The following is a 19,215-nucleotide window of genomic DNA, read 5'->3' as shown; positions in this document are numbered from 1 at the left end:
ATGGCGGGATGACTTGGACGCCTTCATCAGTGGCTGGCCGGAGAAGGCACTACAACGGGAGTCATGGAAATCAGGGGGAGAGGCCTTTGCCCAGCAGTGGGACACCACAACAGGCTAACTAAAAAAAAAAAAATACAGTGGTACTACTAAACGAAAATAATAACTAGCTTAAATATAAAATAGGCCGTTGAGGCATTGTACCAACGATGCTGGCGGCATTTTCTCGCTGTATCGCAATGCTGATACGTTGTGCGAGTTAGCCGCCAGCGTTTCGGTCACCAGTTCCAGACGCTTCGCGATTTCTGAGAACAACTTGTGCGCGCTAGATTAGATTAATTGAATAGGTAAAGATATAAGATGACATGACGGGAGTTAGGTTTGCCTCTTCTGCTGTCGTGGACTATAAAATAGATTAATTTTACGTTTTAAAACTTCGTTTTCAATATAAACGTCTAAGGAAGAATTCGTTCTTATATTCAGTTTCCTCCTTTGAAAATACTATTAAGTTCCTTATTTCTTTCAAAGCAAAAGTAAACAGACAGCTTTCCGGTTCTTGAATCTTTTAAAGGATCCATTTATTTTCAAATTATAGAAATTCCGATCGGATAGGTACTCTGCGCAAAGGTTACGAAATAGGTTATATATTAGGTATTTCCGTCAGATAATAATAATACGTACAAGTATAACGAGTCATGTCAATCATCAATTTAAAAAAAAATAACAATCTATGTGTATTTAGAGTTAGACAAGATAAGTCTGCAAGTTTGACATTTAAAATACTTAACACTTATTTACACTTGTATGGTTAAATCGTTGCAGACTTCTCTTGGTCTAACTTTAACACGCTGGATGAACACAATATTGATAACATTTAACATAAAAAAGTTATATCCAAATAAGTATATTTGTTTTAGACAAGACTGTCAGATATCGGATAAGTATCGATAAATATTAGGCGGCGTCAAGGACGCGTCAATACAAAATGATTACTGTTTCTTATCGTATCGATAAAGAAATTATAGGTAAACAGTAAACTGAGGCAATACGTTATCAAGTGCATTCACTTTAAGGAAGGATAATGGGTTAATAATGTTTCAATCTATACCTTAAGCAAACAGAGTGTTGAAAGCAATTTCTTACTGACATTTCGTACCACATATATAATATAAAATAGTTTTTTATCTAGAACAGAAATATTTTCCAAATTCCCAAATATTTGCGGGAATGGTAACCAATAATCTTACTTATTTCAAGAAATATCGAGTAATTTATATAGGCCAGTCAAATTGGAGCCAAAGAAAGCGTTTTGAGGAATTAATTCCCAGCAAGCTGGAAATCATTTTAATACCTTCATTGGGTCCTAAATTCATATAATCCGAGTTTTCTCCATCCTAGAAGGTGTGGATAAATTTTGGGAGGCTTGGGAGATACATTTTAACTTGGATTGTCCAAACCACTCGATGTAGAAGGAACCCACCATCATTTCCAATGTCACTAGTAGCAAGGTTGTTGTGCATCAGACACAGGTTAAAATAATTTCGGATTTTAACATGATTTAACATGATGAACCAAAAATAAAGAAAGTGGCGGCCATTTTTTACAATCTTTGACTACAATTCATATTAAGGTACCTTTCGGATCCTCAGATGACAATTTTTATCATGATTAGAGCAAATTTTCCGTCGGACATACCATTTTTGAACTATGTACGAGCTAAAAACTGAAATGAGCAAATTTTTTTGCCTATTTTCAGTTTACTCCTGTAAAGAATGACTTACGTTAGACCGGGCCGTCCGGGCCGTGTCCGGGCCGGAGCTTCCGATGCTTACTTTTCTATGACAGATGACAGGTGATCACGTGATGCCTTCCATAGAAAATGAAGTGCCGGAAGCTCCTGCCCGGCATGGCCCGGTCTAACCTGAGTCATCCTCAATGGAGCAAACTCGGATTACACTCATATAGAACCAAATAAAGGTATTAAGACGATTTCCAGCTTGCTGGGAATTCATTCCTGAAATAATTTAATTTGATTAGCCTATACATATAAGACAAAAGCCAAACCTATAGATATACGCATTTTGGCACGATATTCCGAACAAAAGGATCTGCCTTGCCTTACAAATAGCACATTCCATTGTATGGATCGGATTCCGAACCGTCACATGACAGCCTTGGTGAGACAAAGTCGTAAGAACCGATACTCTCTACTCAGTTAGGACTTTGTTGTCGCAAAGGATAGTATTGTCATCCGAGCTCTTGATAAAGCCCTGGTGTACTGTTTGTATAGATAAGTTTAGAGATAAACTGCCTCGCTCAACAAAAGGTACGAGAAAGGTACCTAATTGTCAGATAACAAGGCAAGACCAAAATGCCAATTAGGCTTGGGCTCAGTTATTCGGTGAGTAATTAGTGCTATTTGCAGAAGGACGAAGGAATTTTAGGGACTATAGTTGTCTGTAAAGTTGGTACAAGAAAAACCTGCGGAGACGAAAGCTATAAGAGTTAAGTGCATTTAAAAAGTTGTACGAGTATGAAATTTGTTTTTCGCCCCAAATTTTTTCACTTATCAAAAAATCGGAAAAAGTCATACGTAGGGGCATAGCTATGGTTAATATACATCAAGAGGAGAATGGGAACTACGTTTGCATTACAATTTCCGGCAATACTAAAAGTTCTCCGACTATAATAAAGTCTCGAATGCTAAGTAAGGCTGAAATATGGATAGATTTCCATATATATAAATGGCAGGTGATTTCGTTGATTCATGATATTGCCCCTCCTCCATATTTCAGACTTACTTCTATTGGGTATGGTCCACTTTATATTCATTCCAATCATTTTATTTTCATCAAATATTTATAGGTGAAAACAAAGAAATGGTTTCCATATTACAGGTAATACATTTACTTATAGATACCTACTGTAGATTATTCCGGCCTTCTAGAATAAAATAATAATTATTGTTATGGGTAAGTATGTATGGACAGTAAAGTATAGAAAAGATCTAATAAGCGTTTTGTTTTTGTAAATATTTTCATATCAATTGAGTTAAGAACGAGTAAATAATTGACTAAATATTGAGTATAACAACGGTCTTTACAGCTGCCAGGCCGCTGTTTCACCACTGTGACAATTGTCATCTGACAATGCCAATTCGCTGTACATTTAAGGTGACAGTCTATTTCCAACGACAGCTGCACTACTGTCCATTTTACTATGGAAATTGACAATGACAGCGGCGCGTTCAGTACCGGTAGTGCAGCTGCGGTTAGATATGGAATGTTACCATTAAGGTCCTATTTATTTATTTATTTATTGTCAGATTCAAGTATCAGGTCAATATATCATATATCAGAGTGGTTAAAGGCGCCGATCCAATAACGTGAACTGATAAAAACAGTTCAATCATTGCATGAGACAATTTAATCTCAATATTATTCGCATGTTTCATAATAGCTACCATCTCCCGTTACAAGCATATCTTATTTCAATATCACTGCAAACAGAATTGCTTATCGATTACCACAAATGTATATCAGTAGGTATGACCAATCGCTGGCCCTGGCCGCGATTTACTTTACTTGAAATGGAATCTTTAACGCCGTAGAAGGAACTGAAGACAGACATTAAAAATGGTTTTTCCTCGTAAACAAATGTTGTAAAACATGAAATATATAGAAATTTTATACGAGTATAGTATGCATGTGTTGTGGTGCGAGGAAAAGCACCCACGAGATGGTCTGATGTTGTGAAGAGAGTGGTTGGCGGCAACATGCAGTGCGTGACCCATATGGCTTATGATCGCACACTGTGGAGACGTAGCATACATGGTCGCGATCCTCAGCAATGAGGGACCGAGGAAGAAGAAGAGAAGAGATAGTATGCATGTGCAGATTATCAGATCAAAATCCCTGAAACATATGACTATTTTATTTTATTTTATTCATTTACTAACTATAAAGATAAATACATTTATTTGCAATAACGTAGTCGTAAACATAGTTGCAAGGTGGTGATACCTAGTTGTATTAATAAATAAACAATTAGCTTTTGTCATTGTCAAAACGGAGTCCAAAGTAACGAATCATACCCGTCACATCCAAGTCGTTTTGGTTCTAATGCGTGCAAAAAATTAGAGATGCAACGGATAGTTGTTTGGCCGGATACCGGATATCCGGCCTGGACACTGGCCGAATTTCCGGTATCCGGCCGCCGGATATTCGGCCGGCGGAACTATACCTACATTTCGGTTTTTCAGGTGCGCATTCTGCAGGTTTGACCTGTTTCCTAGTAAACGTTCGTGCGGACTCATTTCTAGGTTCGAAATGAGTGCGCGTGCAAGTCAGTGGAATGATTAAATTGTTTTAAAATAATAAACAAGTACGATTATGACCGTGTCTGTTTCTTAAATCCAATTTGTTTACTCCGAAATCAAGCAATGTTACTATCCGGTATCCGGCCGGATAGAAGGTCACTATCCGGTATCCGGCCGGATAGTAAAATAATGGCCGGATAGGCCGAATACCGGATAGTAACCGGATATCCGGTGCATCTCTACAAAAAATACTAACTTACAGATGTAGTGCATAATTGTTTCCCATTGTATTTTCACGGAAACGTACGTACGTGTCTATTTCAGTCAGTCTCGGTACAAAAAGTACTGAGGTTGACTGAAGTATCATGAAAATGCGAACGTTTCCGATGGAAAACAATTATGCACTACATCAGTACAAGCATACATGCAAATGGGTAAAAATGTGACTTGTCTACAGCTACACGAAGACACACTCCACTCGTCCCAAATGTACCTACATGTCAAAGTTAGTAAACTGGGCAGTTAATATTCTTGTCCGAGGGGAGAACCTTGCGCGCTCCCTATAATAATTATACATATTGCATATTTTTTGGGTCCCTCGTATTATTAAAGAACCTTTACAAAAGATCGCTCTTCTTTCCATATTTTTTGACACATGTTTTGATAAATAACGAGTGTTAGCGAAGTATTGCATACAGGGTTTCGGTTAACCTAGATATTGCATTTTTTATAGGTTGATTGGCATTATTTTATTAACGTCTGTAGAAACACTTGGTAATCTAACGCTGTACGCAACATTTTACAATTTCGAAGTAAATATCAAACGACTTGATTTTTGTCAGTGTTTATTGGTTTTCCTTAGAACGACAGCAAAGTGAGGACGTACAATAACAAATAATACAAGATAATTACCTATTAATTATAATATAAGCTACCTGCTATGTAAACCCTACCGTTAATCCGAAAGATGCCCCAATATAGTCGCACTATTATTGACCATTCAATAATGTATTATAATACAATACAATACAATACTCTTTATTGCACACCTCACATACACGTAGTACAATAAATGTACAATAACATAAACAAAGACAATACAGGTAACAACAGGCGGTCTTATCGCTTAAGAGCGATCTCTTCCAGACAAGCTTTGGTTATAGGAGACATAAGAATTAGAATATACGGTAGGTGGCGCAAAGAAAAAATATGAAAAGTCGAATTGAATATAACCAAACAATACAAAACATTAATATAGATAAACATACTTTAATAATAACAATGTAATACTAAAGGTACTAAAGGTACATCAGTTATAATATAAAATCTTGACAATACTAGGTACCGATCAGAGGTCATGTTTCCCGGAAAAATCTTAACATGGTGAACTAGGATTTTCCATGCCCGGTACAGCGACATCTAGTAGCTAATTCAAAAACTGAAATTAACTCCTTGCAAATAAAACCAGGAAATACAGATACACACAGAAGTTGGACACCGACTCCATCTTAACGGTGTTTTTATACTCGCAGCATCATAAGGTAAGGTATCAATTTCATTTTCTGGATGCGCGTTATTACCGGGAATACCGGTGCTTTAGGCTGAATTATAAATACATTTGCGCTCCGTTATGCAGGTTCAATTCCCTTATGAGTATGTATTGATAATCCAATTGGTTCTGGTGTATTTACGTTGGTTGCGCAAACGCAGTCGAGTCGAGTTCTTAGTTGTGAGATACCAATGTAACGTGACTTTTAGTCTTTTAAGTCGAAAACTAGGCGTAATCAGAGAACGCATATTGGCATGGTGAAATTGGTGAAGTGCGTGGTGAGGCAAGTTATAACTGCATATAAATTTAAAATTCAAAATCTTGCAATGTAATGAAACGTATTAAGATATTTTGATAAAATATGTCTAACATCGAGCACTAATAGAAAACCTGCTTTAAAATAAAAAAAGCGGCCAAGTGCGAGTCGGACTCGCCCATGATTCCCATGAAGGGTTCCGTAACAGCAAGTAACATAATAAAATTGCGGTTTACGGTTTATGACGTATTAAAAAAAAACTACTAACCAAATCTTGTTCAAACCAATTTTCGGTGGAAGTTTGCATGGTAATGTACATCATATATTTTTTTTAGTTTTATCATACTCTTATTCTAGAAGTTACAGAGGGGGGACACACATTTTACCACTTTGGAAGCGTCTCTCGCGCAAACTATTCAGTTTAGAAGAAAATGATATTAGAAACCTCAATATCATTTTCGAAGACCTATCCCTATACCCCACACGTATGGGTTTGATGAAAAAAAAAAATTGAGTTTCAGTTCTATGTATGGGGAACCCTAAAAATTTATTGTTTTTTTTCTATTTTTGTATGAAAATCTTAATGCGGTTCACAGAATACATCTACTTACCAAGTTTCAACAGTATAGTGTTTATAGTTTCGGAACAAAGTGGCTGTGACATACGGACGGACAGACAGACAGACATGACGAATCTATAAGGGTTCCGTTTTTTGCCATTTGGCTACGGAACCCTAAAAACGCATCCAAATCGGTTCACCACTTTAAGATCTATCTTTTATCTATGTTTTTTGCATCGAGGTTTAAAAATGATATGATTTACAACGGGGTAAAAATATGAACTTCAAAGGGCTTAAATCATCATTATAATAATCACGTGGTAAATGATTTTGTCTAAACTTTCTACTCATACTCGCTTTTGCGGGCGAATTAGCTTTTAGACCAACACTTTTCTCGCCTCTATCTAAATATATCTAGAGTTACCAAGAAGATCTATTATTTTATTAAAAACCTTTAGAATAAAACAGATTAAACAAACAAATTATAAACTAAAATAAACCTAAGAATGAGTAAAACTAACTTAAGAAGATACGTTTCTAATTTAATGATTTGTGTCGGTCTATAAGTTGATCCGCCTCTCTATAAGTTTGTAATGACATCCAACGTATTGCCAAAGCTTACCGAGAGCATGTCAAGCGAACCAACGTGACACTGCATAGTTCTATACAAGACCCTACTGAGCTATATAGACTTTATATCGTTGCAATAAGTTAGATAATTGTGTAATCGTTGGTACGTAGTTCGAGCTCATTTAATACTAAGTTCACAATTTAATGTTTTGTGAATTAGATAAGCACTTCAAGTTTGTGTTCGCTTCATTAGGTATGATAACGTTGGTGAATAAACGTAGTTAGAAACCGTTTAAGGCAAATACTTGCAGGAATACAGACTGAATCTCACAGTTTGGATGCTTATCGGCATCGTTACTAGTATTAGTAGAAGAAAATTTTGCTACGTGCTAGTATAGTTGATATCAGAGATATGATATTGAGTACATTATAGGCCAAATTGCGAGTACCTAGCTATTTACTGTATATAGAGATTATAGTTATGTAAATTTCTGTAATATTACTTTAGTTTAACCGCGTTTAACTTTAAAGGACTGCCACTACTAGTGGTATATAGTCGTATATTTAGCTAGTGGCCCACTAGCTAAATATACGACTATATACCACAAGCTAAATATACTATTTACAACAAAATCGACTCGGTATTTATACCTACGCAAAGTAGGTACTTAAGTTCAGGAATTATATGGAAACATTGGAAACCTAAATTACCTGCATTTACATGTAAAAAACGTTTCTATGGATAAGATTACACCGAAAAAACATAAGTTTTATTGAAAATTCCGAATAGAAGCAAAATACGATCGGAATGTCAATAAAAAGTTACGCCAACAAAAAATCTCGGATCAGTCCTCCGACTCCTACGCCACGGGCCTTGAGTCTTGAGACGTTACGACGGACAAAAAACTATTGTTAGGTTTGCTTTGAACTCATTACTTTAATAGAGTGGGGCCCTGACACGTATTATATATTTGAAACTTTAAATATATTGTAATATGTGTCATATTTGTTTGTAATTTTATTGTAACAATCTAAGGTGTACAAAACTGGGTGTACTTTGACCATACGTGTTTTATAATATGTAGATGTAACGCAAGATTTAACTGTTCGAAAGATGAGTCTCCAAAATAATAAAATTTGTGTCTTTTGGGTGTAAGTGTTAATTTATAAATAGATAATAAAGGAAGTTAAAATAATTTTCCGTATTTTTTTCCTTACAAAGACGGAAGAAATACGCAACTAAAATGTATTTAATTCTGTAGTAAGTAATAGTGGTGTAGAATGTTAGTTTAATTAAACATTAATTATGTAATGACATACTATAGCTATGTCACTAATGAAAACGTATACTTATTTCTTTAAGTTTATCACGTAAACATTAATTAATACCTACACGTAACTAACACGCACATTTCAGTAAGTAGGCATTAGGAAGAAATAAGTTTGAACATAAGGGGTCATCCATTAATTACGTCACACGAATTTCAAGGTTTTTTGACCCCTCCCCCCCTTGTCACACTTGGTCACATTTGGCAAACCCCTCCCCCCCTGGTGTGACGTCACATTTTTTCAGCGAAATCGGAAAATCGAATTAAGTATTATTATTTTTTGTCATAATATTAGTAAATTTATAACCCAAAACTGATTATGAAAAAAAATTAAACTAATAAAAACGATTAAGTATCGTTCCAAAAACTTGTTTTAAACTGTTAAGTAGGTAATTAAAATGATTAAAATAAATTTTGGTTACTGATGAAGTTAAAGTGACGTCACAAAGTTTGTGACCACCCTCTCCCCCTTGTCACAACATGTCACATTTTCTTGACCCCTCCCCCCCCCCTAAACGTGTGATGTAATTAATGGATGACCCCTAAGAAAGTTGATTAAACTTTTTACGTAGGTGTATTGTATATTAAGTGGAACCACAGTGGTACAACAGTATTTTCAGTGTCTAATATGTAATAAGTAGTTCTTGATAAGAATTAGTGCCCATGTAATAGTTCTTGATAAGAAAATTTTTCGACCGTAAAAACTAACATAAGAGTGAGTGATTATGTGTAGGCAAGACCAAGACCATTTCTAGTTACGTATAATTATTTTGTCTGAACATAAATAGGTACCTACCTAAAACAATATCTAGGGGTCATCCATTAATTACGTCACACCAATTTCTAGGTTTTTTGACCCCTCCCCCCCCTTGTCACACTTGGTCACATTTGGCAAACCCCTCCCCCCCTAGTGTGACGTCACATTTTTTTCTACGAAATCGCCAAATCGAATTAAGTAAGTACCTAAGTATTATTAATATTTTATCAAAATATTTTTGACGATATAAATATTAGTAATTTTATAACCCAAAACTGCTTAGGAAAGAAAATTAAACGATTAAAAACTATTTTCGTTTTAAAAACTTGTTATTTAAATGTACAGCGAACTAAATAATTTAAATACATTTTCGGTTACAGATGAAGTTAAAGTGACGTCACAAAGTTTGTGTCTCCCCCCTCCCCCATGTCACAATATGTCACATTTTCTTGACCCCCTCCCTCCCCCTAAACGTGTGACGTAATTAATGGATGACCCCCTACATGTAAACAGTATGTAGGTATGTATGATACAATGCAACACAATGAATCCATTGAGCAGACGAGACGTCGTAAAACTAAATTTGATAGGCATGGTATGTCATAATTTTCAACCGTCAATAAAAAATAATAATAAGGATGAAGGATTATGAGATGGCTTGAAAGAAGTCAGACTGATACGAGCCCCGATGCATATGTTTTCGTCAGGTGACCCCATTTTTTGAGGTTCTCGCGTTTGTTCAAAACTAATGTTTTTGTTTAATAATTACTAATATTTAATGCTTATACTAATGTAATTTAATTTTATATGGTAATACTCTGCAATAACTAAATCAAAATACAAGAAATACCGTTTGTACTGAAAGATAAACAATAATGATTTTATATTTTTTTTTTGACGGGTAGGATTACAACTTATTATGTGAAAAGGGCTATTACCAGGGAAAACAATAGGGCTCTGTCAATGTACTGACAATTTTGTTTCGAGCCCATGCATGCCGCAGTGCTGTAAGAGAGGACAATATGATTTGGACAACGTTTTTGAAAAGTCCTTTTTTTCAGCAATAAAAGTCTTATGCAATTTTATTATACGATCAAAATAAACTACAATAAACATTGCTATTATGGTTCCCATTACTGGGTCATTATATGTTCATGTGTAAAATTTATTAAAATAAACAAAATTGTTGCGCGGTACTAGACGAAAACATATGCATCGGGGCTCGTAGATAAGTAGCTAAGCCGTTGTGATCTTAAAAAAACCGGGCAAGTGCGAGTCGGACTCGCGCACGAAGGGTTCCGTACCATAATGCAAAAAAAAAAAGAAAAACAAAAAAAAGCAAAAAGAAAACGGTCACCCATCCAAGTACTGACCCCTCCCGACGTTGCTTAACTTTGGTCAAAAATCACGTTTGTTGTATGGGAGCCCCATTTAAATCTTTATTTTATTCTGTTTTTAGTATTTGTTGTTATAGCGGCAACAGAAATACATCATCTGTGAAAATTTCAACTGTCTAGCTATCACGGTTCGTGAGATACAGCCTGGTGACAGACGGACGGACGGACGGACGGACGGACGGACGGACGGATGGACGGACGGACAGCGAAGTCTTAGTAATAGGGTACCGTTTTACCCTTTGGGTACGGAACCCTAAAAATATAGTTACAGATCCCATTAAAGTTTCTAAGGCAGTGTGTTTTTAGGGTTCCGTACCCAAAGGGTAAAACGGGACCCTATTACTAAGACTTCGCTGTCCGTCCGTCCGTCCGTCCGTCTGTCACCAGGCTGTATCTCACGAACCGTGATAGCTAGACAGTTGAAATTTTCACAGATGATGTATTTCTGTTGCCGCTATAACAACAAATACTAAAAACAGAATAAAATAAAGATTTAAATAGGGCTCCCATACAACAAACGTGATTTTTAACCAAAGTTAAGCAACGTCGGGAGTGGTCAGTACTTGGATGACCGTTTTTTTTTGCTTTTTTTTTGTTTTTTTTTTTGCATTATGGTACGGAACCCTTCGTGCGCGAGTCCGGCTCGCACTTGCCCGGTTTTTTAATTAAGTCAATAAATTCGTTGGCAAACGGCACAGTTCAAAACAAACCTAATTTCCATTTGTTTTATACCCAGATGTTTGTATGAGACAGAAACGGCGGACGTAATGGGTAGTCGTCACAGCATGGGAACGGCCTTGCACCTGAATGGTGTTAATTCAAACGATTACACACTCGTTACGGATAGAGTTACGGGGCCAGATGTCCGTGGGACGTGTTATATAACTATTCGTAATATGAAAATGAATCTAACTAAACTTATCTAGGTAATAACACTGTAAATTACTAGGAAGTATAACCTACTAGTTTTATTTAAATATACGGACCCCTAAAAAGTTATTGGTGTGATTTTACTCATGGGTAACTTAACTTACTTACTTTTGATATCAGTTTAGTTTGAAGTTTTTTGAATAATTAAGTAGGTACATTATTTACAAATATCGTCTGAGTAGTGGGTACACTTAACGATTACACCCTGTTACAGTGGCGGATTTGCCCTAAGGCACAGTAGGCCCGGGCCTAGGGCGGCAAGATATTTAGGGGCGGCAAATTGTGACAAAAAATTCGCTGATGGTAACAAAAAATAACTCAAAATGTAGTCAATATTATGGGTGCCTTGAAAGGGGCGGCTACAGGGCCTGGGGCCTAGGGCGGCAAAGACTGCAAATCTGCCACTGCCCTGTTAAGGTTTTAGGCTATTTACTTATTTAGTAATCCACAAAGTTTAGTAAGTGCTACTACTACTTGAATTACTAATTGAATAGGTTACTCTTGAACTAAAACAACATTCCTCTTTTATGTTACGTAACTATAGGTAGGGTTAAAGTACTACATATTTAGTAATCCACGAAGTTTAAGTGCTGAGTTACTAATTGAATACGTTACTCTTGAACTAAAACGACATTCTATGTATAGAAAATTAGGTTCCTAGGTATAATTTATTGCAAATGATAAAATTCAGCTGTGTGGATTTCATAGGTACCTGCCTATTGTGCAAACTCGCGAATAGAAAGAAACAACAATGGCATAAACATCCAATACCTAATCCACAGAATAAATAATACTGCCGTACAGAAAGGAAACTTCCTACAAAACCGAAGTTTGACAGCGGTTCAGGGTCGAATCATGCTATCCCTTTCTAACATATGGCACTATCCCTTTCGGCTATTTAGGGTTGTCAAAATTCAAGTGATTATCTTATCTGTGGTCGTGCACGCAAAAGGAAGTCAAGTGGTGCCAACCCTAAAAATTGCTCGGAGCAATGCTGAGCCGAGCGGGCGGAGCCGAGTTTGGCCAAAATCAGGAATTTCGCACCCCTGCCTAAAGTGCCTAATGTTCCAATTCCCACCCTTGTTTTGGTACTAGCGTATCATACGCAGTAGCGTATTTCACATAGGTATAATTAAGTAGGTAATAAATAATTAATAACTATAGAGCAGTGGTTCCTAACCTATTCAGTCCGGTCACCCCTATGACTAACTAGGGAACCTGATTTTACCCCTCCTCCCAACGGTAATAAAAAATAAAACATGTACTTACTTACTTACTTACTTTGTTGGCGCGGTGACCCAAAATGAGTCTTGGCCTCCAACACAAGAGCACGCCACTTTGATCGGTCCAGAGCGGTATCCCGCCAGCTTTCGCCGACGCCGAGCTCACGGAGATCTGCCTCCACTCTATCTGCCCAACGGTATTTAGGACGACCAACAGGACGGCGCCCAGTTGGTCGACCCAGGTAGGCCCATTTGGCTGCCCGATCTTCACCCATCCTTTCGAGATGGCCAAGCCAGCGGAGACGATGCGCTTTGGTCTCACCTATTATGTTCGGCTCGGCTATCAGGTGTTCTATTTCGGCATTCTTTTGGATCCTCCAACTGCCATCGTCTCTTTTGACGGGTCCCAGAATCTTCCTTAACACCTTACGTTCTGTGACTAAAAGGCTGTTCTCCTCCTTGAGTGTTAGTGTTCAAGCCTCACACCCATACATCAGAATGGGGCGGATCACGGTCTTGTAGATCCGTAGCTTAGTACGTCTACTAAGAAGCTTAGACACCAAAACCTTATGGAGCGCAGCACTGCAGCGTAAGGCGTTATGAGTTCGGATGTTGATTTCGTCCTCCCTTGTGTATGTATCCGTGACAGTGCAAAACATGTACGTTTGTTGTATTGTTATATGAGGTTAGCTTATACCCCCGTAAAATAACAGTTTCACCCCCACGGGGGTAATTACCCCCATATTAGGAACCACTGCTATAGAGGCTTCTAAAGTCTATTTCAATAGAACTTGCTAACTATGTAAACAAACCGCCATATTGAAATTGTCTCTGAATGATCAATTTACTAGTGATGGGCAAGACCCCTACTTACTACTTTACTAATGTCAAACCATATCAAATAATAAAATACCAAAAGTAAAAAACAAGTATTTACTTATTTTTAATTTGTTTAATCACGATCAGAAGACAAATTAGTACTTAAGAATGATGTATTGATGTATTTTATATCCGTGACGGTAGATACAGTGCCTGGGTTGGGTAGTGTGTAGCGGGTTTATATTACAAACTTTACTCACAACACTACCCATCATAGACAATTGTAGAATTTAAAAGAAACAAAATCGCCATTCCATCAGGTCCTAATAACCTAACTTATGGAACCATTTTAAACTTTTAATTAAATATCCAAGATACAGTTACATATTTATGTATTTTACGGAACGGACCGTTTCAATAGTGTGTATGTGTATGGTTTCAATGGTATTTGATGAGATAGTGTGAAAATTCAAAGAGAAACAGTGATAAAACAAAATTACGTTGTTTGTTTACAAAGTTAGCAAGTTCTATTGGAATAGACTTTACAGTAATCTGAGACGATGGTAGAAGTAGTTGCCCACTTTCAAGTGTTGTTCCAAGTTATTGCCTGTTATGCACGTACGTTCGTAATATGTGCCTCGCCTATGCAATTTAGTACATTAAGCACCTGTATTATTAAACAAGTTTTCATATTTCTAAAGCTAGGTATAGGTACCTAGGTATAGGTGTCTAGAAAGTTTGCGGATCCGGTTAAGGAACCTAGGTATTAAGGAAGACATGAGTGCTTACCTGTACTCTGTACCTATCTCCTTTTGGCACCTATGTGTACATACCTATTAATGTGTATTTTAAGGGTAAGTAGGTACCTACCCACACAGACACAGCAATATGTACAAATGGCGGACTTAATGCCAACAGGCATCCAAGTAAATTAACATTCATCTACAGTCAGTTAAAAAACTACAATGCATATCAGAAAATTTACATACGGTACTTTACCTAGCCTGGAAAACAGTAATTACCTACTGCAATTAGACATGCATTTTAAAAGTAACCTACTTCATTGTTTACTTATTCTAACATGCCGATAACTATTGTTGTGCGAAGAGATCCCTTATATTACGAGTATAGGCTTATACAATAGGGATAAGTTCGCCTTTGAACTTCCATTACTGTAATTTATTTTAGTAAACCTGTGTTGTGTACAATAAAGTGATTACTACTACTATTACTACTACTACTACTATTGTTTTAGCCACATACCATCATCATAGACGTGTGCATCGTATCTCAGCACCACAGCATCCTCGGGAACAACCCAAGACCTCCGGCGGCTTACATCACTCAACAATCAACACAAGGTTGCACCACACTCAAATTAAAACAATAAACGAACCAAAACAAACGAGAAAACTTATAGAAACAAATCACGAACGTTTCCACATTTATGCGTTCCGCACTTGTTTGAATGTTCGCGTTCCGTTATCAAAACATATACGATAAAGTTTGTCAATATACGTTTCTTTGAAAAGTCGTCGACACGTCCGTCCGCCACTGCGATACTACACTAACTGAGGTATTACGATACGATACGCACACCGCACAGTGCGTCGAGCAGAAACAAAAACCAGTACGATAAAAAGAGACGGTTATATAAAAACTTGATCCGCCTGCGGGGCTGCATTCATTGCACTTGGAAATTAATACGACAGGGTTCTAAGTAAACTTAGAGTTAGAACTACCAGTTAGTAGAGTTTACGTTGTGGTTGCGACCCTGTCGGTTTACGGTCGGGTGTATTTTGGGAGATTACCGGCTATCAAGCCGGCCGGTTATTTTGAAAGATCCGCGTGCCTCAATTAATTATAAACGGGATTTATTGTTTATGGCGTAAAGTGAGGTAGCTCGCGGTTTGGTTATTAGGTTAGGTCCCGAGGTGTTAAGGTGACGTTCGGATTAAGACTGCCCCAGCGTTACTGCAGCAGTATGTCAATGCAGTCAGTAGTAGTGCCGCACTGCAATCTGCATTACTGCAGGAAACGTCAGAATATCAATTTAACGGGAAATTTATTTTAAATTTCACGTTGTCTTCAGTAATGTACCTAAATATCCAGCTGCAATAAAATTCTGCTGCTGTCGCCTGCAAAGGGTGATAGAAGAAAACAGATAACGTGACCTAACAGTTGGCGACTTAAGGATGACCCACGCTAGACCGGGCCGGGGCCATTCGGCGCTTCGTTTTCTGTGGAAAGTACCACGTCATCACATATCAGCCGTCATGGAAAATGACATGTCGAACGCCTCGGCCCGGTCTAGAGTGAGTCCTTTAAGTAGTCATCGTTGTGGATCAGAACTTCCCCAGAGGAACCTGGCTACGGGGCTGCGTTGTTGCATTCCCTAACAAAGATGGAGTGGTCATAGGGCCTACCGCGAACCACGTTCGAAGTCCTGCCTCTCTGCCGCACTTGCCAAATTCGTACGTAAGTGTGACAAGGAGGTAACACATCGAACGTGGTTCGCGGTAGGCCCTTAGGAGCTCAGGACCCGCACGGCCGGTCGGTGGAAATACCCTTACTCTCCCCCACAGCTCCCACCATCGACTCTCTGTCCATAGGATATAAGTATAATACATACGATTAAACAGCAAACTATATGTACCAATTTATTTCTTAAACAATATTACTTGATACATATTAATAACACATTTGTATTTTCCATTTCAGACAACACAAACACCGCTACTGTAACCTTTCCCCTTACATTCTGCGTCGCACTTCGCATTACGACGATGCTTCAAGGAGGAGAATCCCTGGAACTGGCGGCAAGTGCATGAGGAATCACTTCATTCACTTCAACATCCTTCGGTGGCTTGGCTGAAGACTCCGGCAATGTCGCGATGACTAAAAATGCCACGCAAACTATCAGGCACATCTTTATTTTGTTCATTTTCACGTAGTTCACGTAACTCTTTTCTATTACGTACTTCGGTTTTTAGGCTTCCAAACCAAAAAGGTACAAAAGGAACCCTTACTTAAGGAACGTTACCAGTACTGTGTCAAGAAATGACTGTGGCGCAAGTAATGGTAATTCGGCATTTATATCCTAAAATTTTAATTATGTTTCTCGAGATATTTTAAAGAAACCTGTTTGGTTATCATTTTCGATGTAATTATAGCTTCCCTTCTTTAAATATGTGTTGATAATTACGAGGATTTTAACGAGCTTTTTTATCATTTGATAAAAATAATATGGCGATGAGGAAATGAAAATGTAAGTAATTAAAGGAACAATTAATTGGCGTTGCTTTGATAATGTAAACTTGGTAGGTACCTACCTAATGTTTTTTTATGGATCACCTGATACAAGTTGCTGTCATAAATAAGTTACATTACAGGTAATGTCTTCAATGAACGTTAAAATTAATACAAAACACCTGTAAAGAGTATTGATAATTGAACCATAGAACAAAATGTACACCTACAATTAAATACTGCAACAGTAAAATTCAGCTGCAGTTTATCAACTGCAGCTGAATTTTCCAAACATCATGACGTTTTTTTGGTCCACGCTGTAAAGAAACAATATTGGTACCATTTTCCAAAACGGTACTTCTTCTTCTTTTACGTCGGTCCCTAACTGCTGAGGATCGTGACTCCGCTTGCTAACTACTCCTATGGCAGCTCTCCACTTCTCCCTGTCGGTTGCTTTGTGGAAAGCGTTGCTTAGAGTGATATGTCCATCTGGGCGGATATTTGGTCACACCATCTTGTTGGACTTGGTCCTCTAGGCCATCTACCGTGCACCTACGGCGGACACGGTACTTAGACAGAAGCCATGGATTTATTTTACGAGTAACCATAGGTTGATTAATAAGAGCAGGCTTATGATTAGTACCATCGCCCACACTGTTACATAACAGTTCGTAAACCTAGAGGCATAAGATAAGATCCACCGAAGGACAGTTAAGAGTGTCAGAACATAAGCAGATGGGCAGGATTTATTCCTGACTTTAATAAATAAATAATAAATAAATATTATAGGACATTCTTACACAGATTGACTAAGTCCCACAGTAAGCTCAAGAAGGCTTGTGTTGTGGGTACTCAAACAACGATATATATAATATACAAATATTTAAATACATAGAAAACACCCATGACTCAGGAACAAATATCTGTATCATCATACAAATAAATGCCCTTACTGGGATTCGAACCCAGGACCATCGGCTTCGCAGGCAGGGTCACTGCTAGGGTTGCCAGATGGTCGGGATTTGGCGGGATTCTCCCGATTTTTAGCATGTGTTCCCGATTCCCGACAAAGTGTAAACTGTCCCGAAAAACAGCTTCACGTTATAAAACAATAATTTCAAGTTCCGAACTGTCGTCGAGCAAGCGAGCTGACGTAATGCCAATAAAGTAAAATATCGTTGTTTTTAATACAATTACTTTAATTTGAATGAATTTTTTTTCCCGACTTAAGTCCCAAAATCCCGAAAACTTGATATTGTTTCCCGATAATAGCGCCTTTCGATCTGGCAACCCTAGTCACTGCCCACTAGGCCAGACCGGTCGTCAAAATGACTTTGAGGTAATAAAGCTCGGGATCATGATACCCAATACTATTAGAATGAGATGGAATGACAAAACATTCATAGAGCATAACCTGCAGAGGTATCATGATTATGATGATGGTATCCTGTTATCCCTCATCAGGCACATAGGGCTCTCAGAGGGGTTCTCCGCTGTTGGCTGCTTTTTTTTTCTGAAAAAATCAGATCTGTCTGTCAATCTGAAAAAAACAGATACAGGCCAATAATATTTACATGCAAAATTACTAAATTTTGATCTAGCCTACATCCTAAGACACTTCCCACTAGGATGTACGACAATAGTTTTGGCTGTTGTTGTTGGTCTGTTGTTGTCCAGAGGTATCATGGTAGCGTTTTTATCACCTGTCATGTCATGCGTCACTTTCGCACTTACATACTTGTTAGAACTTAACAGCATGGTGACAAATGATAAAGAACCCGGCCATCTTAGCCCTTCTGCATAACCGATACTTCTTTATTGTACGAGTCTACAACTTAACACCTTTTATACATTTTAATTATAATAAATGGCGCGGACGTCTTTTGAAAAATACGGGTATTCTTCTATTCATTCAATGCAAATAGGCAATGTATCTAGCCAACCCTTTTAATGCCCAGCTGCTCAATCTCTATCCGGTTGGAAGGACCAGAATATTTTTTATAAAATATTCTTAGCTATTACAGAATTGAATTTAATATTTATAAACTTCATGGGCACGAAAAACACAAATTAAATATTAAAAGAAACGGTTATGTCTTACAGCGGATATTAAGATAATATTTTCATTTTTATCCGTTTAACGAAATTGTTATAATTATATTTAATCGATTATACATTATACTTATGACACATACAATAACTTAGGCAAGGCATTGACGTATATACTTCAGGACTGGCCTTACGGGTAATAAGAATGGGGCCA

At 37.5% G+C, this 19,215-nt stretch overlaps 1 protein-coding gene across 1 annotated transcript in view; it reads right to left on the bottom strand.

Annotated features, from left to right (window-relative positions):
- Positions 1–15,268, bottom strand: part of LOC134668825 (uncharacterized) — a 216,907-nt gene extending 201,639 nt beyond the window's left edge. The window contains exon 1 of the mRNA XM_063526285.1: positions 14,967–15,268. Within this exon, the coding sequence (XP_063382355.1) occupies positions 14,967–14,987 (21 nt within the window). The 5' untranslated portion in view covers positions 14,988–15,268. The remainder of the gene's footprint in view (positions 1–14,966) is intronic.
- Positions 15,269–19,215: the final 3,947 nt, after the last annotated feature.

Source organism: Cydia fagiglandana, chromosome 11 (genome assembly GCF_963556715.1).
Source record: "Cydia fagiglandana chromosome 11, ilCydFagi1.1, whole genome shotgun sequence".
NCBI lineage: Eukaryota > Metazoa > Arthropoda > Insecta > Lepidoptera > Tortricidae > Cydia > Cydia fagiglandana.
Note: the sequence above shows the minus strand (reverse complement) of the source record. Positions and strands in the feature narration are given on the sequence as shown.